The sequence below is a fragment of the Pristiophorus japonicus genome, chromosome 9 (assembly GCF_044704955.1).
Source record: "Pristiophorus japonicus isolate sPriJap1 chromosome 9, sPriJap1.hap1, whole genome shotgun sequence".
Lineage (NCBI taxonomy): Eukaryota > Metazoa > Chordata > Chondrichthyes > Pristiophoridae > Pristiophorus > Pristiophorus japonicus.
Genome location: NC_091985.1, coordinates 176,039,838 through 176,067,524, shown reverse-complemented (window position 1 = coordinate 176,067,524; position 27,687 = coordinate 176,039,838). Strand labels below are relative to the sequence as shown.

The 27,687-nt window shown below is 45.3% G+C and overlaps 1 protein-coding gene across 3 annotated transcripts in view; it reads left to right on the top strand.

Moving 5' to 3' along the window:
* Positions 1–27,687, top strand: part of map3k4 (mitogen-activated protein kinase kinase kinase 4) — a 259,054-nt gene that overhangs the window by 157,012 nt on the left and 74,355 nt on the right. For all 3 annotated transcript variants that reach the window (XM_070890163.1, XM_070890164.1, XM_070890165.1), the window contains 3 exons: positions 8,040–8,285; positions 13,696–13,851; positions 15,925–16,082. In XM_070890163.1, coding sequence (XP_070746264.1) covers positions 8,040–8,285; positions 13,696–13,851; positions 15,925–16,082 — 560 coding nt within the window. The remainder of the gene's footprint in view (positions 1–8,039; positions 8,286–13,695; positions 13,852–15,924; positions 16,083–27,687) is intronic.

Here is a 27,687-nt window from a genome sequence, read left to right as displayed (position 1 = left end):
GGAGGGGGTAGGTTTAGGGAGGGAATTCCAAACCTTAGAGCAGCTGAAGGCACAGCTGGCAATGACGGGGTGATGAAAATCGGGGACGAGCAGGAGGCCAGAATTGGAGGAGCGCAGAGATCTCGGAGGGTTGTAAAACTGGAAGAGGTTACAGAGATAAGGAAAGGGCGAGACCATGGAGGGATTTGAAAACAAAGATGAGCATTTTAAAATCGAGGTGTTGCTGGTCAGTGAGCACAGGGGTGATGGGTGAACGGGACTTGGTGCAAGTTAGGACACGGGCAGCAGAGTTTTGGCTGAGCTCAAGTTTACGTAGGGTGAAAGATGAGAGGCTGGCCGGGAGAACATTGTAAAAGTCAATTCTCGAGGTAACATCAAGGTTTCACCACCTGATGAGTTGATGCAGGGGCGGAGTCAGGTGATGTTATGGAGGTGGATGTAGGCAGTCTTAGTTTTATTTTGAAATCAAAACTAATTGCAGCTTGTGTGTGAGGACATTTTACCATTGAATTTTGTCCTTCAGTAAATGTGGCTGCCTTTTGAGCCATTGCAGTCTTGTGATCTAAAGGTGCTTGCATGTTGGTAGTGTGCCCAAATGAAAACTCAACTTACAAATGATGCTCTTGTATTTTTCTTTAGCTGGGTGCTGCTGTTTTATAATCGAAACAGAAAGTGCTCGAAATACTCAGCAGGTCAGGCAGCAATGGTAGAGAGAGAAACATAGAGTTAACGTTTTAGGCCGATGACCTTTCGTCAGAACTAGTGCTGATTTATGTTGGAAGCCGGGAAAACGAAACCTGCATTTTGCACAGCCTCTTCGATCCACAAAATTTCAGTTCCTGGATAGTGTTGGAGGCATAGAGTTCAGACTATTTATAACGAGAGCTATCAGCAGTGAGAGTACCAACTTGTATGTTGCTGGTGCAAGTCTTCGCTTGGAAAACCACTTTCCTGGTTACCTTGCCTTAGGCTGGGACAGTCCGAGAACTCCAAGCTTCTGACCCGTCTTTCGGATGAGACGTTAAACTGAGGCCCTGTCTGCTCTCTCAAGTGGACGTAAAAGATCCCATGGCACGATTACGAAGAGCAGGGGAGTAATATTTATCCCTCAATCAACATAACAAAAAAAAACATTATTTGGTCATTATCACATTACTGTTTGTGGGAGCTTGCTGTGTGCAAATTGGCTGCCGCGTTTCCCACATTACAGCAATGACTACGCTTCAAAAGTACTTTATTGGCTGTAAAGCGCTGAGAGACGTCCGGTGGTCGTGAAAGGTGCTATATCTTTCTTTGAAGTCACAGCGCAAGTCTTTCTTTCTTTGAAGTTAGTAAAGCTTCATTCATCATTTTATCCTGAAGGTTATCTCTGAATTTTATTCTCAATTTTTTTTGAGCTTGAGAAGACTAGACTGAACCAAGTCAAGCAGTTCTGTGCCCTAGTGCCATCCAGTTTAAATATGCTGTTCCTCCACAATGTGTGGGGCATTGCTGCCCTCTGCAGCAAGAGATGTAACCCTGAGCAGTTGTTTTCAAAAGATTACTGAACTCATTTGGCAACTTGGACCAACTTAACCTCAAAGGTTAATTTACAGAATGCCTATTGAGTTGCCACTTGGATCAACCATTGTACTTTCATGGTGATGATGATTTGGTTTTTAATAGAATTGTTTTGGCCAGACGCATTGTGTCATAGGAAAGAATGCAGTCCGAACAACCTTACTGTTTTGTGGATTGTCAGCACTTGGGCCTTTAATTAGCTAGAACATTTTGTAACTAAATTAAATAGGTGGTTTTACAAAAATAGCTATAATGTTGACTGGAAGTGGTTATAAACTACCCATAAAAGTTGGCTTCCGAAAGGGAGAGGGGACTGATCCAGTTTATTCGCAGCAGGAATCCAGCATGATCGGGACCGGGAAAAGAGAGGTAATAAATAGAATTATAGAACGGTTACAGCACAGAAGAAGGCCATTCGGCCCGTCGAGCCCGTGCCAGCTCTCTGCAAGAGCACTTCAGCTAGTCCCACTCCCCCGCCCTCTCCCCTTAGCCTGCAAATTTTACTCCTTCCGGTACTTATCCAATTCCCTTTTGAAAGCCATGATTGAGTCTGCCTCCACCACCCTTTCAGGCCGTGCATTCCAGATCCTAACCACTCGCTGCGTAAAAACGTTTTTCTGCATGTCGCCTTTGGTTCTTCTCCCAATCACCTCTGGTTCTCGACCCTTCAACCAAAAATAAGAACATAAGAAATAGGAACAGGAGTAGGCCATACGGCCCCTCAAGCCTCGAGCTCCGCCATTCAATAAGATCACGGCTGATCCGATCATGGACTCTGCTCCATTTCGCTGCCCGCTCCCCATAACCCCTTATCCCCTTATCCCCTTATTGTTTAAGAAACTATCTATTTCTGTCTTAAATTTATTCAATGTCCCAGCTTCCACAGCTCTCTGAGGCAGCGAATTCCACAGATTTCTCTGAGAGAACAAATTCCTCCTCATCTCCGTTTTAAATGGGCGGCCCCTTATTCTAAGATCATGCCCTCTAGTTCTAGTCTCCCCCATCAGTGGAAACATCCTCTCTGCATCCACCTTGTCAAGCCCCCTCATAATCTTATACGTTTCGATAAGCTCACCTCTCATTCTTCTGAATTCCAATGAGTAGATGCTCATCCTACTCAACCTTTCCTCATAAATCATCCCCCTCGTCTCCGGAATCAACCTAGTGAACCTTCTCCAAAGCAAGTATATCCTTTCGTAAATATGGAAACCAAAACTGCATGCAGTATTCCAGTTGTGGCCTCACCAATATCCTGTATAACTGTAGCAAGACTTCCCAGCTTTTATATTCCATCCCCTTTGCAATAAAGGCCAAGATCCATTGGGCTTCCTGATCACTTGGGAGCAGTTTCTCTCTCATCTATTCTGTCCAACTCCTCATGATTTTGAACACTATCAAATCTCCTCTCAACCTTCTCTGCTCTAAGGTGAACAACTCCAGCTTCTCCAGTCTATGCACGCAACTGAATTCCTTCACCCCTGGAACTATTCTTGTAAATCTTTTCTGCACCCTCTCTAAATCCTTCACATCCTTCCTAAAGTGCGGAGCCCAGAATTGGGCACCATTTCCAGTTGAGGCTGAACCAGTGTTTTATAAAGGCTCATCATAATTTCCTTGCTTTTGTACTACTCTCTCTCTATTTATGAAGTGAAGTTAAGAATGGTATCAAATTGAAAGAAAAGGCATACAATGTTGCGAAGATCAGTGGTAGGCTAGAAGATTGGGAAATTTTCAGAAACTAACAAAGGATGACAAAAAATAGATTGAGAGTAAACTAGCAAGAAATATAGTAAGAGCTTCTACAAGCATATAAAAAGGAAGAGAGTAGCTAAAGTAAATATTGGTCCCTTAGAGAATAAGACTGGGGAATGAATAATGGGAAACATGGAACTGACAGAGACGTTGAACAAATATTTTGTATCTGTCTTAACGGTAAAAGCCATTAAAAGCATCCCATTAATAGTAGTAAATCAGGGGGCAAAAAGGGAGGGAGGAAATTATAACAATCATTATCAGTAGAGAAAAAGTACTAGGCAAACTAATGGGACTAAAGGTGGACAAGTCCCCTGGACCTGATGGCCTGCATCCGAGGGTCTTAAAAGAAGTGGATGCATTGGTTGTATTCTTCCAAAATTCCCGAGATCCTGGAAAGGTCCCAGCGGATTGGGTAACCGCAAATGTAACACCCCTATTCAAGAAAGGAGGGAGACAGAAAGCATGAAACTATAGTCCAGTGACATCCGTCATTGGGGAAAATACTGGAATCGATGATGATTCTTAGCCGGTCCCTCGTATCGCGGATGACTTGCTTCCACACCAAAAAGGGATGAGTTCAAGGTGTTTCAATGAAGGACCTGATATTCCAGGTCGCAAACTACATCTTGAAGGGTGGAAGATGCCTATGTGTGGATTGTTTTAATGTGTGGTGGCCTTGCACATCAGCCATCACACGGACTTGACAGAGCTAGGTCTTGGTCCAGTGACAAGGATTAACCAAGACGACTGGAGACCAGCTCTGCTGCATGGACCCAGTACGTGCACACATATTGTAGTGTGGGCTGGCCCGTGCTGCCCCTGGGCCCTCGCCTCTCCTGGGCCTCTGAGCTCTCGCCTCTCCTGGGCCCCGATCACGTCGCTCATGGGCCCTGATCTCTCCGCTCCTCAAACCCGGTTATTCACCGCACCTCCGTCCCGATCATTCGCTGCATCTCTGCTGTACCTGGACCCCGCCAAAGTTCCCGCCCACGCTCCAATCAGCGACCTGGGTTTTGGTGACGTCATCCTCCTGGAATGGCGCGCGCTGTATCTTGAAATGGCATGCTCCTCCTCTTATACCGACCTGGTGTTTCCTCGCAGGTCGGGGCAAGTATTAAGGAAGGAGTAGCAGGACATTTAGAAAATCATAATACAATCAAGCAGAGTAAACATGGTTTTATGAAAGGGAAATAGTGTTTGACAAATTTATTAGAGTTCTTTAAAGAAGTAACAAGCAGGGTAGATAAAGGGGAACCAGTAGATGTAGTGTATTTGAATTTCCAAAAGGCATTCACTAAGGTGCCACATAAAGTGTTACTACACAAGATAAAAGTTCACAGGGTTGGGGGTAATATTATTAGCATGAGCATGGATATATATTAGCATGGATGAGGATTGGCTAACTAACAGAACAGAGAGGCAGGATAAATGGGTCATTTCAGGTTGGCAAACTAACAAGTGGGGTGCCACACGGATCAGTGCTGGGGCCTCAACTTTTTACAATCTATATTAATGACTTGAATGAAGGGACTGTGAGTGTATTGTAGCCAAATTTTTTGATATAAAGATAGGTGGGAAAGCAAGTTGTGGGGAGGACATAGACTCTGTAAAGGGATATAGATGGGTTAAGTGAGTAGGCAAAAAATGGCAGATGGAGTATAACGTGGGAAAATTTGAGGTTATCCATTTTGGTTGGAAGAATATAAAAATAAAATATTATTTAAATGGAGAGAGACTACAGAATGCTGTGGTACAGAGGGATCTGGGTGTCCTCGTACATGAAACACACAAAGTTAGTATGCAGGTCCAGCAAGTTATTAGGAAGGCAAATGGAATGTTGGCCTTTATTGCAAGGGGATGGAGTATAAAAGCAGAGAAGTCTTGCTACAATTGTACAGGCCATTGAGACCACACTTGGAGTACCGCGTACAGTTTTGGTCTCATTATTTAAGGAGGGATATATTTGCATTGGAAGCAGTTCAGAAAAGGTTTACTAGGTTGATTCCTGGAATGAAGGCATTGTCTTATGAGGAGTTTAGAAGAATGAGAGATGATTTTATTGAAACATATAAGATTCTGAGGGGCTGGACAGGGTGGATGCAGTGAGGATGTTTCCTCTCGTGGGGGAATCTGGAACTAAGGGGCATAGTTTCAGAATAAAGGGTCATTCATTTAAGACGGAGAGGAAGAGGAATTTCTTCTCCGAGGGATGTGAATCTTTGGAATTCTCGACCCCAAAGAGCTGTGTCAGCTAAGTCATTGAATATATTTATGGTGGAGATGGACAGATTCTTGAACTATAGGGGTGTCAAGGCAGGAAAGTGGAGTTGAAGCCATGATCTTATTGAATGGTGGAGCAGGCTCGAGGCCAACTCCTACTCTTATTTCTTATGTTCTTATGGATCCCGTAAGCTTTTTTAACCACTTTCTCAACCTGCCCTGCCACCTTCAACGATTTGTGCCCATATATCCCCCGATCTCTCTCTTCACCGCCTTTAGAATTGTACCATTTAGTTCATATTCCCTCTCCTCATTCTTCCTACCAAAATGTTTCACTTCACACTTTTCTGTATTAAATTTAATCTGCCATGTGTTCGCCTATTCCATCAGCCTGCCTGTGTCTTGAAGTCTATCACTATCCTCACTGTTCACTATACTTCCAAGTTTTGTGTCATCTGCAAATTTTGAAATTGTGCCCTGTACACGCCAGTCTAAGTCATTAATATACATCAAGAAAAGCAGTGGTCCCAGTACCGACCCCTGGGGAACACCACTGTATACCTTCTTCCAGTCTGGTGATAGGAGTGGTAGAAAAGTATGGGCTGGGAGGGTTGGCAGAAGGTGGGGATTTTGATGGGATGCAGTGTTACTGTGAACTGATTCCAGAGGCTGGTGCATGAAACACAAAAGGATAGTATGCAGGTACAGCAAGTGATCAGGAAGGCCAATGGTATCTTGGTCTTTATTGCAAAGGGGATGGAGTATAAAAGCAGGGAAGTCTTGCTACAGCTATATAAGGTATTGGTGAGGCGACACCTGGAATACTGCGTACAGTTTTGGTTTCCATATTTACGAAAGGATATACTTGTTTTGGAGGCAGTTCAGAGAAGGTTCACAATGTTGATTTCAGAGATGAGGGGGTTGACTTATGAGGAAAGGTTGAGTATGTTGGGCTTCTACTCATTGGAATTCAGAAGAAAGAGAGGTGATCTTATTGAAAAGTATAAGATTATGAGAGGGCTTGACAAGGTGGATGCAGAGAGGATGTTTCCACTGATGGGGGAGACTAGAACTAGAGGGCATGATCTTAGAATAAGGGGCCGCCCATTTAAAACTGAGATGAAGAAGAATTTCTTCTCAGAGGGTTGTAAATCTGTGGAATTCGCTGCCTCAGAGAGCTGTGGAAGCTGGGACATTGAATAAATTTAATACAGAAATAGACAATTTCTTAACTGATAAGGGGTTATAGGGAGCGGGCGTGGAAGTGGAGCTGCGTCCATGATCAGATCAGCCATGATCGTATTAAATGGTGGAGCAGGCTTGAGGGGCCGTATGGCCTACTCCTACTCCTGCTCCTGCTCCTATTTCTTATGTTCTCTGTACGCTGGGTTGGGGTGGAGCATGAGGCGGAGGAGTGTCTGTTGAGGTATACTTTAGGGAAGTGATGGTCTGATTGGGCTGTTTATATTACTTGGACTAATGTATCAATTATGAAGTGTAAAAATGCTTAAAGTTAACTAAAATGTATTATTTTCAATGTAAAGATCCAATATTTTCCGAGGGAGCACGCACCCAGACTCTTCCCCAAATACACCACGAATTTTATCCTTTTAGGTTTTAATATGTTTTCCCTCCAATACAAGTAAAGGAATGTGGGGAATCCCTACAGCTTATGTTACAATACCCATGTAATTACTTTCATTTCTATGTGGAAGGCTAATAATCAGGGCTGTTCTTGACTTGTTAGCCTCTTGGCAGCTATGCTAATTTTTGTTTAAAGCTGTTGGGTCAGCTTTCTGCTAGTTTTTTGGGTTAGCATAAATCTACTTGATCAGCTTTCCCTGGCAGGCCACATTGTTCGCAAGCCTGACACGAGACTCCCAAAGCAAGTGCTCTACTTGGAACTCCTTCACGGCAAACGAGCCAAAGGTGGGCAGAGGAAACGTTACAAGGACACCCTCAAAGCCTCCCTGATAAAGTGCAGTATCCCCACCGACATCTGGGAGTCCCTGGACAAAGATCGCCCTAAGTGGAGGAAGTGCATCTGGGAGGGCGCTGAACTCCTCGAGTCTCATCGCCGAGAGCATGCAAAAAACAAGCGCAGGCAGCGGAAGGAGCATGCGGCAAACCAGTCCCACCCACCCTTACCCTCAACGACTATCTGTCCCACCTGTGATGGGGGATGGTGGTTCTTGTATTGGACTGTTCAGCCACCTAAGGACTCATTTTTAGAGTGGAAGCAAGTCTTCCTTGATTCCGAGGGACTGCCTATGATGATGTTGACTCATTACTCCAAAGAGAAGGGAGCGAGGAGACACCTGCAATAGTAACTCAATATATATAATGGCAGATACCACGACAATGACCATTTTGTGACAAGTCAATTGCTATGCACTGGTTTGACATGTCTGGCTCGGTTCAATTATAACGAAAGGTTTGACCACACAGTTGGTAACTCTCGTGGCCGATGATGAATTCACGGTGCTTTTTTGTCTCTATTCCAGTTCTCCGCTGTTCCAGAGCCCTTGAGCTGTCATGACTACCTGCCTGAACTGTCGCACACGTCTTCCTGCAAACAGCAGAAAGGCAGCACTGTGTCCTGGGAACAGCTGGAGGCCATGGAGCTCCCATCTTTCCAGCCTGCCTACTTGGTCTTGTGCCGCGTTCTCCTCAACGTCATTCACGAATGCTTGAAACTAAGGTTGGAGCAGAGACCCGCAGGAGAGCCATCGCTGCTGAGCATTAAACAGGTAGCCTGCCGAAAGTGTCGCAGTCGTAGGGCAAGCCTTGAGATTTATTCTTGATTTCAGCTTCGCCTTGGAAAGTTGGAGTTAGTGTGATTTCATGTGTGTTTTTTTTTTCTTTTTGAGAGTTTGTGTAATATTGGTGTGTAAACATCTTTAGAAAGCTAACATTCTGATTCAGTATTACAGTATAACGATCAGCAAATGTATCTGCTGGCACGGATTATGCCCTTTTAAGTGGAGCAATTCCATATGTTTTTAAAGCTGTTGGTGCTTTTTAAGTTTTCATATAAAATTAAAAATTGTTAAATGTTTTGAATGTAAATAATTACGATTTCTTGTGCCACAAGAGTACATATATCAGATTATTTCAAATTAATTATAAATTGAACTATTGGGCCCAAGTTTCTGCCTCAGTTGCTCCCGGTTTTTTGGAGCAACTGGTGTAGAACGGAGTATCTTAGAAATTCAAATTCTCGGCATTTAGTTTGCTCCAGTTCTAGTCAGTTAGAACAGTTTCACTTTGGAACAGAATTTTTTTTTAAAAAGGGTCGTGTCCGGCCACTTACGCCTGTTTTCAAAGTTTCGGCAGTGAAAACTTACTCCAAACTAACTTAGAATGGAGTAAGTGAAGATTTTTGTACGCTCGAAAAAACCTTGTCTACACTTTAGAAAATCAGGCGTAGGTTACAAATCAGGCGTAGGGAATGGGGGGGGGTTTTAAAGGGAAGTTTACAAACATTAAACACTTCAGTTTTACAAATAAAGAGCCATCATCAATAATAAATGATAAATACATCAATAAATCAACCAATAAATCAATCCAAAAAAATTAATCAGAAATAAAAAATTTTTAAAAATCAATAAATAAAACATTTTCCACTTACCGACTGCAGCACCGGGAGCCCTCCAACAGCGTGCTGGGATGCCCCTCCCCCCCCCCCCCCCCCAGTGTGTGTCTGTCAGTGTTTCTATCTCTCTGTCTGACTGTGTGTCTCTCACTCTCTGTCTGTCAGTGTCTGTGTTTCTGACAGCGAGGGGGGGAGAGAGGGAGGGGAAGGGGGAGAAGGGGGGTAAGAGTAGAAGGGGAAAGGGGGGTAAGAGTAGAAGGGGAAAGGGGGGGTAGGAGGAGGGGGGGGGAAGAAGGGGGGGGGGGGGGAGGCTGAACGGGCCGGGCCCAAGACTTCGGGCAGGGCCCGTCCCCAGCACCAGATTTACAGGTAGGTGGCGTTGGGTTGGGTCGGGTCGGGAGCGCGGGTCGGGTCCGGGGGTGGGGTTGGTGGGAGGGAGGTGAGGTCGGTTCGGTTCAGGTCGGGAGAGGGAGGTCAGGTCGGGGGGGGGGGGGGCGCGGGTCGGGTCCAGTCAGGTCGGGGGGGGGGCGCGCGGGTCCGGTCCGGGAGCGGGAGTCGAGTCGGGTTGGGAGGAAGCAGGAGCTGGCTGTGGGAGGAGCCTTATGCACGTAGCCCCAGTGAGGCCATTTGGCCAGGGCTAGGGGCTGCGTGCTTCGGGCCCCTCCCACACAGTTTTGGGTGCCTGGAGCTACTGCACATGCGCGCCCACTGTAGCGCGCATGTACAGAGGTCCCGGCATTGTTTTCAGCGCAGGGACCTGGCTCCGCCCCCCACAGCTCGTGCTGCGCCGCGCCGAGGGCCAGAGGACCAGCAGGGAGCCGGAGAATACGGAAGATTTTTTTTAGGCGCACTTTGTGGCGCGAAAAACGGGCGTCCAGGTCGGGGCTGCACCGTTCTAGGCGCGGCCCGAAACTTGGGCCCATTATGTTTAAGCTACTCTGTGAATGTTACGCATTAATGGTCTATTTTTCAATGCTAGTTTTGCTATAAAACGTGTCTTTTTCAGCCTGATGCAGTACTTCAATTTTCAGATGCAACAGCCACTTGTATTTTTAAAGCACGTTTAACGTATTAAAGCATCCCCAGGCGATTCACAGGAGCATTATAAAACAAAATTTGACACTGAGCCGCATAAGAAGATATTAGGACAGATGACCAAAGACTTGGTTTTAAGGAGTATCTTAAAGGAGGAAAGAGAGGTAGTGAGGCGGAGAAGTTCAGGGACGAAATTCCAGAACTTGGGGCCCAAGTAGCTGAAGGCACGGCCACCAATGGTGAAGCGAGTGAAATCGGGGATGCACAAGAGGCCAGAATTAGCGGAACACAAATATCTCGGTGGGGGTGGGGGGCGACGTTGTGAATCTGAAGGAGATTACAGAGATGTGTGGGGTGGGGGTGGATTGTGAGTCTGAAGGAGATTACAGAGATAGGGAGGGGATTTGAAAACACAGATGAGAATTTTTAAATCGAGGAGTTGCTTAACCGGAAGTGAGCACAGGGGTAATGGGTGAGCGGGACTTGGTGCGAGTTAGGACGCGGGCAGGAGAGTTTTGGATCACCTCTAGTTTACGTAGGGTAGAATGTGGGAGGCCAGCTAGGAGTGGGTTGGAGTAGTCCAGTCTAGAGCTAATAAAGGCATGGATGAGGGCTTCCATGTGGGACCTGCTTCCATGTGGGACCTGGTATGCTGGAACCAACAGCTTATTTTCTTAACCAATTTAAGGATTGAGAAAGAAATACAGAAGCAATAGAGATGGAGGGTTTATTAGACTGGGTGAATTAAGAATCAAATCGGGTACAGAAAGAGAAATAAAGAGGGAGGAAGTAAGATAGGATTAAGAGGAGAGAAATGAGACAACCCCACAGGGTTGGGGGTAATATATTAACATGGATAGAGGATTGGCTGACTAACAGAGAACAGACAGTCGGGATAAATGGTTCATTCTCGGATTGGCAATCAGTAACTAGTTGGGTGCCACAGGGATCAGTGCTGGGACCCCAACTATTTACAATCTATATTAACGACTTGCAAGAAGGGACTGAGTTTAATGTAGCCTCGTTTGCTGACGATACAAAGATGGGAGGTAAAGCAATGTGTGAGGAGGACACAAAAAATCTTCAAAAGGACATAGACAGGCTAAGTGAGTAGGCAAAAATTTGGCAGATGGAGTATAATGTTGGAAAGTGTGAGGTCATGCACTTGGGCAGAAAAAAATCAAAGAGCAAGTTATTATTTAAATGGAGAAAGATTGCAAAGTGCTGCTGTACAGCGGGACCTGGGAGTACTTGTGCATGAAACACAAAAGGATAGTATGCAGGTACAGCAAGTGATCAAGAAGGCCAATAGTATCTTGGCCTTTATTACAAAAGGGATGGAGTATAAAAGCAGGGAAGTCTTGCTACGGCTATACAAGGTATTGGTGAGGCCACACCTGGAATACTGCGTGCAGTTTTGGTTTCCATATTTACGAAAGGATATACTTGCTTTGGAGGCAGTTCAAAGAAGGTTCACTAGGTTGATTCCGAGGATGAGGGGGTTGACTTATGAGGAAAGGTTGAGCAGGTTGGGCCTCTTACTCATTGTAATTCAGAAGAATGAGAGATGATCTTATCGAAATGTATAAGATTATGAGGGGCTTGACAAGGTGGATGCAGAGAGGATGTTTCCACTGATGGGGGAGACTAGAACTAGAGGGCATGATCTTAGAATAAGGGGCCGCCCATTTAAAACAGATGAGAAATTTCTTCTCTGAGGGTTGTGGATCTGTGGAATTCGCTGCCTCAGAGAGCTTTGGAAGCTGAGACATTAAATAAATTTAAGACAGAAATAGACAGTTTCTTAAACGATAAGGGGTTATGGGGAGCGGGCAGGAAAGTGGATCTGAGTCCATGATCAGATCAGCCATGATATTGAATGGCGGAGCAGGCTCAAGGGGCCGTATGGCCTACTCCTGCTCCTATTTCTTATGTTATGTTCTCACAAAAAATAAAAAAAGAATTATTGGCGTTTTTTGAAATCGTTAAGAAAATTTACTACATGCAAGAAAGTGCCTCAGCAGTTTGTATTTTCCCTTTCTGGGTGAGAGATTGATTTGTATTGCAATGATTATCATGTCATTAAAAGTTGTTGAATCCCGCTAACTTCCTGCGGCAAGTTTAATGGGGCAATTAATGTGTAAATCCAGTAAATTCTTCAAAATAGCAGGGAGGCTGAGGACGAGATGCCGTTTGCTTTGCACGGCTGGCGTAAATCGACCAGCAAGTTCTAGAGATCGCAACTCGCGAGTATCACTTCATCCCACTGAACTTTCTGGCCAATTTGCGCATTAATAACAGCAGGCATTGTTAACGCATCATTTTTCCAGCAAGATTTGGCCCTTTATAATTGATATTGTTGCTGGAAACAGTTGTTTACAAAATAATTCAGTTACAGTAGAGAAGTTGGATACTTTAAGCAACCAGTACCTTGAGATTACATCAGAACCCAATAGGTTTGGAAATTAAGCCTGAATACAAGTCCTGCCAATTTTCAGGTGGCAATAACAGAGCCTGTTATATGTTAGCCTGCAGTGTGCATTTAACATTGACTTCCTAAAACCCACATTATTGGCTCTTGTAGTGCACAGCTAACATCAAACTATATTTACTCATTTTTTCACCAGTTTTATCTCTTCCTCTCTTGTGGTGTTGACTTTTTGTTGGGGTACAGTTGCCTTCTGGTACTTTGCTGTATGGCAGCACTTGGCGCGTTAATGTCATCAGGGTATTCAGTTATAGGGAGGATTGATGACCAAGTCTGACCCTGTCTTGACTTGACATTTACACAGCTAGCAGGAATCACTTTTTACTGATCAACAGTAGATGCCCTTGTTGGTATTCCCCTTTCTTATATGTAGGAATTGAGACCAATTTGCGAGGAGATTTTATGAGGATGTTACCAGGACTGGAAAACTTTAGCTATGAAGAAAGTTTGGATCGGCTGGGGTTATATTCCTTGGAACAGAGGAGGCTGAGGGGAGATTTAATTGAGTGTATAAAATTATGAGGGGCCTGGATAGAGTGCATAAAAAGGACCGATTTCCCTTCGTCAATAACCAGGGGGCATAGATTTAAATAAGTTGGTGGAAGGATTAGAGGGGAGATGAGGAAACATTTCTTCACCCAGAGAGTGGTGGGGGTCTGGAACTCACTGCCTGAAAGGGTGGTAGAGGCAGAAACCCTCACCACATTTAAAAAGTACTTGGATTTGCACTTAGAGCTGTAATCTACAGGGCTACGGACCTTTTGACTGACACAGACACGATGGGCCGAATGGCTTCCTTCTGTGTCGTAATTGTCTATGATTCTATAATTGTGGTAGCCTATCAGCCTGGCTGAAATCCGCTAATTCCAAAACAGCTTAGTTTAAAACATTTTTATGAAATGCCAAAAATTCATTGGTATATTTGCACTAATTTTCTTACCTCAGTTAGAAATTGCCATCCAATGCCGATCTTGCTCGACAGTATTTGGCCTTATCTGTAAATGTTTCCAAATACTGCATATAACGGCTGTTTGCATTGCAGTTGGTCAGAGAGTGCAAGGAAGTGCTGAAGGGTGGCCTACTCATGAAGCAATATTACCAGTTCATGCTGCACGGAATCGTGGATCAATTCCAGAGACAGCAAAAGGTTGACAGTAATATTGATGAATTTGAGGAAGATCTGCATAAAATGTTAATGGTGAGTATATTAATGAGTAAAGCTTTCTATAAATCCCATGATTAGTTTTGACGATTTTTCCCTTGCATTTGAAGCTGACACATTTTACCATATTAGACAGAAATAGTCAGAAGTACATTACTGTGGTTGTGTCGGAAAATAGATTCTGTGGCAGCAGCTAGGAACCAAGCTGATTCAACTTAACTTTATTCTTTTATGCATTTTGCGTTAGTAGTGGTGGAAATGTACTTCCTGCAGATTGTAGTCTGTTACTAAAAGGTTTCACGTGAGTACTGCTGTCAAACTGCCGCCTCCCATCAAGTTTAAAAAAAATCTTTCTAAACGTTAAGCTTCTAGTTTATTTTAAGCTATGCACTTGTACAGTTAATATAATTAACTAAGTTGTGATACAATATAATGGCGATTTATGTAAGCTCTGTTCCACAGTTGTTTACTATATTAATTTTAAATGCCTAAATTATTATAAGTAGCATAAATCTTGTGTCTCATCACTGTGACCTTCGTGTGCTTGTAGAATATATCTTAAAATCACGACAGCTGTGCGGTATAAAATTTAAAGCAGTGAAACCATTACATGAATGTGAAATATAGATTGCTAAAAATGGAACACAACCACATTTAAAAGGAAGGTAAATGTCAATTGACTAGTAAACAGAATTCTTAACCAAGTGTCTTGAACTGTCTGCTCTTGTGTTAACATTGTGTGTACTCCAACTACAACATTACAGTTGGAGTACACCATTGCTTCTCCTTTACCCAGTGTAATGTATTTGCTTCATGGGTTCTTTGCTTAAGCATTCACAGCAACACATTGTTATTAAGAACGAGTTGGTTTATTTGCAAAAGGTTTAACAATCACACTACACATTACCAGTTCATCCACCAGGCTCACAACCACCTGCCCCATCGTGGATCCCCTGAACCCAACTGGCTGGGGTTTTATTGAGTCTTGTGAACGTACATATGGTACATAATCTGTAATTTTACTAAATGACTTTGCACAAGATTTTGATTCTGGTAAATCTGAACGGGGATTAGTTTTTTCCCCCCAATTTTCTCCTTTTTGCCACTCTTTCTGTCCTGAAGGCAGTGACTGGAGCTTGGGTGCTGTTCCACAGAAAATGGCAGACTTCCATTTCCTTGTCAAAATGTCCGTTTTCACGTGTGAGTCTAGTCAGAGAATGCAATTGGGAACACTCGTTTTCTCACTGATATCGACATGCAGACTTTTCAGCAAGGGCCACTAATTAGTGATCAGGAGCAGTTTTTTAATCACACCCTCCCTGCCCCACTCCATAGTCTGGGAACGATGAAGCAAATTGTAGCACCTCTATTTCCATCCTGGCTGAGATCGGCTAACTCAGCACAAACCATAGATTAAAAATGAAGAAATTCCTGGTCTGTGTGGCTCGGGTTGTGCTCCCCGGAAACGTCTGGGAGATCTCGTGGGTTTTAAAATCATTATTTTTCTGGCCTTGGCTTCTCTCGGATGGTATCGTACCAAGAAGACAAGCGGGCAGCAACCTGCTCCAGCTATTAGCATAACCCTGGCATCTTATTTGACCTGGAGATGAGCTTCAGTCCAGATATCTGCTCCATCACCAAGACTGCCTACTTCCACCACTATAACATCGCCTGACTCCACCCATGCCTCAGCTCGTCTGCTGAAACCCTCATCCATGCCTTTGTAACCTCTAGGCTTGACTATTGCAACACACTCCTGGCCGGCCTCCCATTTTCCACCCTACATAAACTTGAGCTCATCGAAAACTCTGCTGCCCATGTCCGAACTTGCAGCGAGTTCCGTTCACCCATCACCGCTGTGCTCGTCCACCTACATTGGCTCTCGGTCTGGCAACGCCTCAGTTTTAAAATTCTTACCCTTATATTCAAAACCTTCCATGGCCTTGCCCTTCCCTATCTCTGTAATCTCTAACAGCCCTACAACCCTCCAACATCTGTATGTCCCTCCAACTCCAGCCTCTGGTGTATGAGTACCATTGGTGTAAAGTTATGCGTTGAAAAGTTTGCAAAATGAAGCTCTTTTTCAGAATCTTTCCTTTGATGTTCTAGGTTTATTTCGATTACATGCGGAGCTGGATTCAGATGCTACAGCATTTACCTCAAGCCTCCCACAGTCTGAAGAACCTTCTAGAAATAGAATGGAATTTTACCAAAGAAATAACCCCTTGCATACGAGGAGGAGAGGCTCAAGCAGGAAAGCTCTTCTGGTAGGATCTGTGCGTTCAAAAATGAATGTCGTTAACCGTAGTCAGAATGTATTTTACTAAGTCAGGTGATCAAATCGCATATTCTGATTAGCAGTATCATTGGTCGTTTGCCAAGCGCTATGGACAATGTTTACATGGGATATAAGTGGGGGGAGTAAAAAGAAACGTCGTTGTAGGGGACAGTATCATTAGGGGGATAGATAAGGTTCTCTGCAGCCGAGAGCGTGAGTCCCGAAGGCTGTGGTGCCAGGGTTAAGGACATCTCCTCTGGGCTGGAGAGGAACTTGGAGTGGGAGGGGAAAGATCCAGTTGTCGTGGTCCACGTGGGTACCAGCGACATCGGTAGGACAAAGAAAGAGGTTCTGCTGAGGGAGTGTGAGCAGCTAAGGGCCAAATTAAAAAGCAGAACCACAAAGGTAATAATCTCTAGATTACTACCCGAGCCACGAGCAAATTTGCATCGGGTAAATATGATCAAAGAGTTAAACAGATGGCTTGAAGACTGGTGTGGGAGAAATGGGTTTTGGTTCCTGGGGCACTGGCACCACTACTGGGGTAAGAGGGAGCTGTTCTGTTGGGACGGGCTCCACTTAGACCATGCTGGGACTAGGGTCCTGGCCAATCAAATAACTAGGGCTGTAGAGAGGGCTTTAAAATAATTATTAAGGGGTTGATTCAGGTGAGCGAAAATTTAAAAAGTCAAAGAATAAGGAGAAGGCGCTAGAGCAGGGTAGCACCGGGGGGGAAATGAAAACCAGAGCGTGACAGGAAGGGACAGAATGTATAAATATAAAAATGAATCAGAAAGTGGGGTCAAAGCAGGAAGAAAGGGTTTACAAAAAAACAAATTTAAAAGCTTTATCTGAATGCATACAGCATTTGTAACAAAATAGATGCGTTGACGACACAAATAGATACAAATGATCTGATAGCCATTACAGAGACGTGGTTGCAAGGTGACCAAGGCTGAGAACTAAATATTCAGGGGTATTTGACAATTTGGAAGGACAGACAGAAAGGAAAAAGAGGTGGGGTAGCACTGTTAATAAAGGATAAGATCAGTGCGTTAGTGAGAAATGATATTGGCTCAGAAGATCAAGATGTTGAATCAGTTTGGGTGAAGATGAGGAATAAGGGGAAAAAGTTGTTGTTGGACATAGTCTATAGGCCCCTTAACAGTAGCTACACTGTTGGACAGAGTATAAATCAAGAAATAATGGAGGCTTGTAAAAAAGGAACGGCAATAATCATAGGCAATTTTAACCATATTGATTGGACAAAGCAAATTGGCCAGGGTAGCCTTGAGGAAGTGTTCATGGTGTGTATCCAGGATAATTTCCTTGAACGGTACATTGCGGAACCAACCAGGGAGTAGGCTATCTTAGCTCTGGTACTGTGTAATGAGACAGGATTAATAAACGATCTCCTAGTAAAGGATCCTCTAGGAATGAGTGATCATAGCATGGTTGAATTTCAAATTCAGTTGGAGGGAGAGAAAGTTGGATTTCTAACCAATGTCCTAAGCTTAAATAAAAGAGACTACAAAGGTATGAAGGCAGAGTTGGCAAAAGTGGACTGGGAAAGTAGATTAACGAGTGGGACGGTTGATGAGCAGTGGCAGACATTTAAGGAGATATTTCATAACTCAACAAAAATATATCCCAATGAGAAAGAAAGACTGTAAGAGAAGGGATAACCATCCGTGGCTAATTAAGGAAATAAGGGATGGTATTAAAATGAAAACAAGGGCGTACAATGTGGCCAAGACTAGTGGGAGGCCAGAGGATTTGGAAACTTTTAAAAGCCAGCAAAGAATGACTAAAAAAAATAAGATAGATTAGGAAAGTAAACTAGCACGAAATATAAAAACAGATAGTAAGAATGTCTACAGGTACGTAAAAAGGAAGAATAGCTAAAGTGAATGTTGGTCCCCTCGAGGATGAGACTGGGGAATTACTAATGGGGAACAGGGAAATGGCAGAGACTTTGATCAAATATTTTTGTATCGGTCTTCACAGTAGAAGACACTAAAAACATCCCAATAGTGGATAATCAAAGGACTATAGGGAGGGAGGAACTTAATACAATCGCTATCGCTAAAGAAGTAGTACTTGGTAAAATAATGGGACTAAAGGCGGACAAGTCCCCTGAACCTCATGGCTAACATCCTAGGGTCCTAAAAAAAGTGGCTGCAGAGATAGTGGATGCATTGGTTGTCATCTACCAAAATTCCCTGGATTCTGGGGAGGTCCCAGCGGATTGGAAAACTGTAAATGTAAGGCCTCTTTTTTAAAAAAAAAAAAAAAGGAGGCAGACAGAAAGCAGGAAACTATAGACCGGTTAGCCTAACATCTGTCATTGGGAAAATGCTGGAGTCCATTATTAAGGAACCAGTAGCAGGACATTTGGAAAATGCATAATTCAATCAAGCAGCAAAGAGTCAGCATGGTTTTATGAAAGGGAAATTATGTTTGACAAATTTGCTGGAGTTCTTTGAGAATGTAACGAGCAGGGTAGATAAGTGGGAATCAGTGGATGTGGTGTATTTGGATTTCCAGAAGGCATTCGATAAGGTGCCACATAAAAGGTTACTGCACAAGATAAAAGGATTGGAGGTAATATATTAGGATGGATTGAGGATTGGCGCATTACCAGAAAACAGAGTTGGGATAAAGGGTCATTTTCCGGTTGACAAACAGTAACTAGTGGGGTGCCGCAGGGATCGGTGCTGGGGCCTCAACTATTTACACTCTATATTAATGACGTGGATGAAGGGACCGAGTGTAATGTAACCAAGTTTGTCGATGAGACTAAGATGGGTGGGAAAAGCAAGCTGTGAGGAAGACAAACAAAATCTACAAAGGGATATAGACAGGCTAAGTGAGTGGGCAAAAATTTGGCAGATGGAGTATAATGTGAGAAAATGTGAGGTTATCCACTTTGGCAGAAAAAATAGAAAAACAAATTACAATTTAAATGGAGAAAAATTGCATCAGTACAGAGGCACTTGGGGGTCCTAGTGCATGAAACAAAGAGTTAGTATGAAGGACAGCAAGTAATCAGGAAGGCAAATGAAATGTTGGCCTTTATTGCAAGGAGGATGGGGTATAAAAGCAGGGAAGTCCTGCTATAACTGTACAGGGTATTGGTGAGGCCACACCTGGAGTACTGCATACAGTTTTGGTGTTCCTTTTAAGGAAGGATATACTTGCATTGGAGGCAGTTCAGAGAAAAGGTTCACTAGGTTGATTCCAGAAATGAGGGGGTTGACTTATGAAAATAGGTTGAGTAGGTTGGGACTATACTCATTGGAGTTCAGAAGAATGAGATGTGATCTTATCAAAACATATAAGATAATGAGGGGGCTCGACATGTGGAGAGGATATTTCCACTCATCGGAGAAACTAAAACTAGGGGATATAGTCTTAGAATAAGGGGCCGCCCATTTAAAACTGAGATGAGGAGGAATTTCTTCTCTGAGGGTTGTAAATCTGTGGAATTCTCTGCCCCAGAGAGCTGTGGAGCCTGGGTCATTGTATATATTTAAGGTGGAGATAGACAGATTTTTGAGCGATAAGGGAGTAAAGGGTTATGGGGAGTGGGCAGGGAAGTGGAGCTGAGTCCATGATCAGATCAGCCATGATCTTATTAAATGGCGGCGCAGGCTTGAGGGGCCAAATGGCCTACTCCTGCTCCTATTTCTTATGTTTCTTATATGGTACAGGAGCAGGCCATTCGGCCCAATCAGTCTATGCCGGCGTTTATGCTCCACTCGAGCCTCCTCCTGCCTTTCGTCAACTAAATCTTATCAGCATAACCCTCTATTCTATTCTCCCCTATACGCTTATCTCGCCTCCCCTTAAATGCATCTATACTATTCGCTTCAACCACTCCCTGTGGCAGCGAGTTCCTCATTCTCGCCACTCTCTGGATAAAGAATTTTCTCCTGAAATCCGTATTTGATTTCTTGGTGACTATCTTATATTGATGTTCCCACAAGTGGAAACATTCTCCGTCTACTCTATCAAAACCTTTCATAATTTTAAAGACCTCTAATAGATCACCCATCGGAGAAAAGAGACCAAGCCTGTTCATCCTTTCCTGATATGTATAACCTTGTATTCATTTACTGCAATCTTGTTTGCAGATATCAGACTGGAAAATGATTGATTCTCCCATACTCAGATAATGTGCAGGATTCATGTGATTTAGTGCACAGTGGCCATTGTGTTGAGAGAGTGAGAATGTTGCTGCGTGTTTAAAACATTTCGAATCTCCATGTAAAGTCTTACAGCTTAGATATATCCTGCGGCTAGGCTGAGCATATTTGTGGAAGGGAGTACAGTCGTGCACTTGCTGTCAGATAGCTTTAGTCCTTCTACCCTACAATTATGAGCTGGTAATCCGTTCGAGCTTCCTTTTGTCGGTGCTTTGAAGCACAGCTCTGGGCTGTGCTTATAGTTGGCATGGGTAGGCTGCGTTTATGGTTTCTGTCTTCTTCCAGTCTTCTCTCTCATTTTCCCGAGGAGGTGACGCAAGCTCTTGGTGCCAGCAATCCTCAGGCAACTCACCTAATTGGCTATTTTCATGTGTGAGCCTAGAAGTTGCCAACTTGTCTGTGGAAGGCCAACACAGCCAAGCCTGAGACTGCTCTCCCTTGACGTGTGCACACCTGCTTGAGTGTGCCGCTAGATAACAATTGAGAGCAGGAACTCATCCTAACCCTCCATCCCCCCCCCCCCCCCCAACGCACGCGCGCGCACACACACACCCCAATGGCACTGACCCCAATCATGCCATCAGCAGAGCCCAAAAGAGCAGAGATAGTTAAGTCGACACAGACCAGGTATGGCTCGACTTTTCACTTCATATCGCTGGGCTGGTGCCCATGTATCGCTCAAAACGGCCTGCTGTCGCCCATTTTGAATGTAAAGTGGAAAGTTGGGCCAGCACATCGCTGGAAAACGGAGAGACCAGAATTGGAGGAACGCAGAAATCTCAGGATTGTAGGACTGAAAGAGGTTACAGAGATAGGGAGGGGCAAGGCCATTGAGGGATTTCAAGTACGATTGTGACGTTGCTTCAGTGTAAACATGCATGCAGGTTAAGTGATACAAAAGTTCCATTGCTAGCCAGCGTGAGTTACTGGCATTGGTGTGGGGGGGTTGAAACATCTTTCGTGGTGGCACTCTGTGCCTGTTAGGGCACAAGCACCTCTTCATTTACGCTGCATTGCTGCTGACAGAGTTCTGGCTGCCTTTGATGGTAGTGCTGCAACTTTAGTGCGTTGTCAGAGCAGAATATTTGCTTGTTGCAGGAGGCAAACGGCATGCAGGCAACCTGTGAGGGAGTATATGTCCTCATTGGAAAGCAACATAATATCACTGGTTTTAAAAAAACGAGTAACTAAGAGGGAGAAGAAATGCTTTCCCCTTGTGAGCCTGGCCAATTCCTCACCTGTGTGCGCGTGTGTGCGCGCGTGTGCGTGTGTCTGTGGGATGAAGTGGTTTCGCACAAGGCTATCTCCAATGTCACCAGAACCATTACTACCTTAAGGCAGCCATTAACGTCGATGTTAAGGCACGTGATCACCCTTCTCCCGCCCCCCACCACCCCCTCCTCCTCCCCGCCCCGCCATCACCAGTCCAAAATAACCAGCTGTTGGGGAAGCCTCCAATTCAGACAGATTTGAATCTAACCTTTTTGTCATGGGGTGAGATGTTCTAGATTTATAGTTTCCACGTTCCTGTTATTAATACAGTTGCATTTTAAATGCGCCATTTTAAATGTTGATCTGACCAATTATGGTTTCTGAAACAGTGTTAAACGTGGTCAGATATTACGTATGTTCAGTGTTTAAAAATAAATGTATTTTCAATTTTTGACCATCTGCATCTCTGGCAGCTAAAAATGTAGTTGCCGGGAGCTATGGGTGCTGTTTCTGATTGAAAATGGCATCTGAGCAGCAAGCACACTCACTTCTGGTGCGGGCCAAGCCGGGTGCCATTTTGGTGAGGGCGTGCGCTGGCAGATCGTAACGTCAACAGCTGGTTATTTTGGACTGGTGATGGCGGGGCGGGGAGGAGGAGGAGGTGGGGGGGGGGGGGGGAGAGAAGGGTGACCACGTGCCTTAACCTCGACGTTAATGGCTGCCTTAAGGTAGTAATGGTTCTGGTGACATTGGAGGATGCTATGAGGCTGCAGAGCGACTTGGATAGGTTAGGTGAGTGGGCAAATGCATGGCAGATGAAGTATAATGTGGATAAATGTGAGGTTATCCACTTTGGTGGTAAAAACAGAGAGACAGACTATTATCTGAATGGTGACAGATTAGGAAAAGGGGAGGTGCAACGAGACCTGGGTGTCGTTGAAGGTTGGCATGCAGGTACAGCAGGCGGTTAAGAAAGCAAATGGCATGTTGGCCTTCATAGCAAGGGGATTTGAGTACGGGGCAGGGAGGTGTTGCTACAGTTGTACAGGGCCTTGGTGAGGCCACACCTGGAGTATTGTGTACAGTTTTGGTCTCCTAACCTGAGGAAGGACATTCTTGCTATTGAGGGAGTACAGCGAAGGTTCACCAGACTGATTCCCGGGATGGCGGGACTGACCTATCAAGAAAGACTGGATCAACTGGGCTTGTATTCACTGGAGTTCAGAAGAATGAGAGGGGACCTCATAGAAACGTTTAAAATTCTGACGGGTTTAGTCAGGTTAGATGCAGGAAGAATGTTCCCAATGTTGGGGAAATCCAGAACCAGGGGACACAGTCTAAGGATAAGGGGTAAGCCATTTAGGACCGAGATGAGGAGGAGCTTCTTCACCCAGAGAGTGGTGAACCTGTGGAATTCTCTACCACAGAAAGTTGTTGAAGCCAATTCACTAAATATATTCAAAAAGGAGTTAGATGAAGTCCTTACTACTAGGGGGATCAAGGGGTATGGCGAGAAAGCAGGAATGGGGTACTGAAGTTGCATGTTCAGCCATGAACTCATTGAATGGCAGTGCAGGCTAGAAGGGCCGAATGGCCTACTCCTGCAACTATTTTCTATATTTCTATGTCACTCAGCACCGTAATGCTGATTGTGATGTCTTGACGCAGGCACTGATATTTTGGAGCTATCGCGCTCTCGTAACCTCGCACAATTGAATGTGTATTTAGCAGCAGGAAGGACACCCTAACCAATGCTATTTAAAGGGATCATCAACCACTCACAGGTTAGCTGCTGATTGATTTCTGCTGGCTGCTGCTGAGTGTGAACAAGTGTTTGGTGCTGTATAGAGTTCTTTAAAGTTGCCTAAAGTCTACAGGGAGTGGTGTGGCACGTGCTCAAGGATTATTACTACTGACTTGCAAGGGATCTGCTCAGACTAGTTGCTCGCAGATATGGGCGCAGTACTTTGTATCCCCCTTGGCCTGCAGTTTGAAAGGGAGAATGAGCAGAGGCGACAGAGAAGGACAAGCTGCTCGAAGAGAGAGGAGGAGGAGAAGTGCTCCCAACAGAAAGCCATATCCACCCAGGGTATTCAGGGAGCAATTCTCCTACCTCAACCTCAGTGAGGGACAGTGCACACGACGTCTCTGGAGATGATCACTGAAATCTGCCACGTGCTGTAGGCAGACCTGCAGCCTCAGTCCAGGGCGAGGACGACATTGCCAGTGGCTGTAAAGGTGACCGTGGCCATCAACTTCTCCACTTGGGCTCCTTCCAGGCTGGAGCAGGCGACATCTTTGACATCTCCCAGTTCACCGTCCACTCCTGTATAAGGGAGGTGAGTGAGGCTCTGTATACAAGGAGAGCTGAATATATTTCAATCTCTCTTGCCAGAGAGAAGCAGGTGGAGTGAGCACACGGTTTCGGCAGGATAGCAGGCTTCCCCACGGTGCAATGTGCCATTGACTGTACACATGTCGCTTTGTGGGCGCCACATCTCAATTCGCAGATGTACCGCAACCGGAAGGGATTCCACTCCCTCAATGTCCAGCTGGTGTGCCACCGTACTCAGTGCATCATACAGGCCAATGCTCGGTATCCCGGCAGCAGTCATAGTGCCTTCATTCTGTGGCAGTCCGATGTACCATCAGCATTTGAGCCACCATGACAAACCAGAGCGTGGCTACTGGGCGACGAGGGCTATCCACTGACCACCTGGCTCATGACTCTGCTGCGTAACCCATGCACACGTGGGCAGCATGCGTATAACGCAAGGCACACGGAATCTGATAGAGCAGACCGTTCGTGTTCCTAAACAATGCTACTGCTGCCTGAGCTGCTCTGGAGGTGCCCTGCAGTACTCGGCAGAGTGCGTGACAAGATTCGTCGTGGCCTGCTGCATGCTCCACATCCTCCCCATCGTGAGGGCACAGCCCTTGCCAGCAGGCATACGGAACCAGCTGAGGAAGCAGAAGGGAGGAGACAACCCAATCAACCCATTTCTGCTCGGGCTATCCGCGAAAGACTCGGTCCCAGTGAACGCAATCCCAATTCCCCATTCACCAATATTCCCACACCTTACCTTCCCTCTGTTACTGACCATCACACCGTCCTCTTGGTCTTAGTGCTACAATAAAAGCCACCACAAAACACACATTCCAAACCAATTTTATGAAACAAACCATTGCAATATTTCATTCAAAAGTCATCTAATTACCCCAGGGCATTCCCTTAGTGCCTGTGTTCCGTGTGCCTTTGCCCATCCTAGTGCTCCTACGCAGTGCTACCCCAGTTTCTGCAGCGTGGCTGGTGGAAGGCCGCTGACTTTCAGTGGGGGGAGACTGCAGATGGCCTTGCAGGACGACTTTGAGCAGCTCTGGGCCTAGTCGGCCTGGCTTCAGACTGCACCATCTCAGCATGGGCGACAGCAGTCTGGGCTGGCTGGCTGACAGGCAGCAGCAAGGGCACTGGTGGAGTGGCAGTGGTGGGAGGACGAATGCTGTCATCCTGACAGAGGACAACAAGTTCCTGCTCCACGGAGCCACTGCCACTCCCCTGGGATGGTGCCTCAGCAATACAGGTAATGTGTTAAAGGACAGACTGCTATAACACCCTGCAACCCATTTTCAACACTGGTAACCGCAGCCATGATGGCAGCAGACTGAGTTCCATTGCAGCACCCAGATGTTGTAGCTTCTGACAGTGCTGCAATGGGAGCTGAGACATCGACGTTGCATGATGTTTGGGACCACAAGATCACATTGGAAAGGATGGGCTCCAAGCTCTGAGCAAAGCCTTTGCAAGGTTGGAGCTGGACTCCTTGAAGCTCCTTGGCATTACATTCAGGTTTTCTGGTCGACCTGACAATGCACCAAGCATTTCATTGTGCATACCTATCAGCCTTTTTTTGTAGGCCATTCTATTAAAGTCCTCATCTGAGTCCTGTGCAGAAGAACTCGTGTGCGACCTTGTCCTCCGTGGAGCTGGCATGTGTGCTACCCTTTCCCCTTGCCCTGGCTGCAGCACACTTGCGCCCAGTGACTCACCAGCTGCAGATCCTGTCTCTTGAGCTATCCTCTAAAGTACGCAGAGTGTCAGTATATTGAGCTGGTGGCTGAGACGGTGTTTCTTCTTCAATCTCCTCTTCCTCTATTGCCTGGCCAGCTTGGATTTCTTGTGTCTCTGAAATGAGAAAGGCACAAGGGCAGGGTTCTGGTGAAGAAGAGATGAGGAAAACAAGAGGTGCTTACACCATTTGCAGCTTATAAGTCAGAACCGATTGTGGGATGAGGGGGAAGTGGGATGTGAGAAGGAGGCTTAGGTATGAGCGTAGCGTCACCTTCAATGGTTTCAGCCCCACCGTTGGCCATGGGTTCAGTCATAACCACTCCAATTATGCTGAGCAGCGTCTCCTCAAGTGGGGTCAGGATATATAGGCGCAACTATCGCCTTCTGGTTAGCTGCCGCTGCCTAGGACTGCACCACCTTGGCCTGTAAGAGAGGGAAAAGTGTGTCAGTGAGTGTGGTGCAATGTGTTTGGCTGATGTGGCGGTCATGGTTGAATAGCTGGAAGTGTGGGTGTGAGGCTTGCAGCAATGGTGAGTGTGATCAAGAATGTGAGGTATGAGTCGAGAGATTGTTGGTAGGTGAGTGATGGGGTCCGGTGCATCGAGCAGTGTGTGAGACCGCTGGTGTAGTTGGTGGGATGTGGCATTTGAAGATAATCACTGACCTTGACTACACGTGTGAGGTCATTAAATTTCTTCCTGCACTGCATCCAGGCCCTCGGGGCTATATTGGTTGCATTCATAGCCATGGATAACTGGTCCCATTCCCTTCTCAGTGTCTGACTGGAGGGCTTCCTGGCCCCCTGTGAATAGAGAAGAATTTCCCTCTAAGCTGCATGGCCGCCCAACCGTGCAGTAATGTGAAAGGTCCCGCGCAGGCTGCTCACCGGCTTTTACACCTGTCCACCTCATGCACCAGGGCCTAGAGTGCTGCTTCAGAAAATCTGGGAGCTCTCCACTATCTTACATAGGAACATAAGAAACATGAGCAGGAGTAGGCCAAACGGCCCCTCGAGCCTGCTCCGCCATTTAATACGATCATGGCTGATCTGATCATGGACTCAGCTCCACTTCCCTGACCGCTCCCCATAACTCCTTATCCCCTTATCGTTTAAGAAACTGTCTATTTCTGTCTTAAATTTATTTAATGTCCCAGCTTCCATAGCTCTCTGAGGCAGCGAATTCCACAGATTCATAACCCTCTGAGAGAATAATTTCAGTTTTAAATGGGAGGCTCCTTATTCTAAGATTATGCCCTCTAGTTCTAGTCTCCTCTATCAGTGGAAACATCCTCTCCATCCACCTTGTCAAACCCCCTCATAATCTTATACGTTTCGATAAGATCACCTCTCATTCTTCTGAATTCCAATGAGTAGAGGCCCAACCTACACAACCTTTCCTCATAAGTCAAACCGAGTGAACCTTCTCTGAACTGCCTCCAAAGAACTGTTGCGCCATCTTCACTCTTCCTGTAAGTCTTGTACTCCCCTACAACGACTTCCAGTACCTGCTCTCATCAAACTCCACCTCCCCTTTAAGACGTGCTGACTGGCTTTCGGAAATGTAGGCTAGCTTTAATTGGTGCGAGCCTCGCACGAACTTGGGTCCCCCTGCTGAGTGTGCAGCCACTCAGCAACGCAGTTAGCATGGGCTGCATGACACTATCATTTAAGTTAGCAGGCAGCGCATAGTTTGTATTACTTTGAACAGGCACGGATTAATCACGCATCGCGATCCCTGTGCCCATTTTCGGGGATTATTGGATTTTTAGCCCTGGTCCTCTTACTATATAGTTGTACAGAGCCTTGTATTTTTTCATTAACTAGGCAATTACTTTCTTTCATTTCTTCAAAGTATGTCTTACAAATGCTTACGATTGAATATTTTTATGTAAACTTCATTGGCCCCAAGTTTCCACATGATTTGCTCCTGATTTTTAGGAGCAACTGGTGTAGAACGGAGTATCTTAGAAATCGGAATTCTCGTCATTTAGTTTGCTTCAGTTCTAGTCAGTTAGAACAGTTTCACTTTGGAACAGAATTTTTTTTTCAAAAGGGGGCGTGTCCGGCCACTTACGCCTGTTTTCAAAGTTTCGTCAGTGAAAAC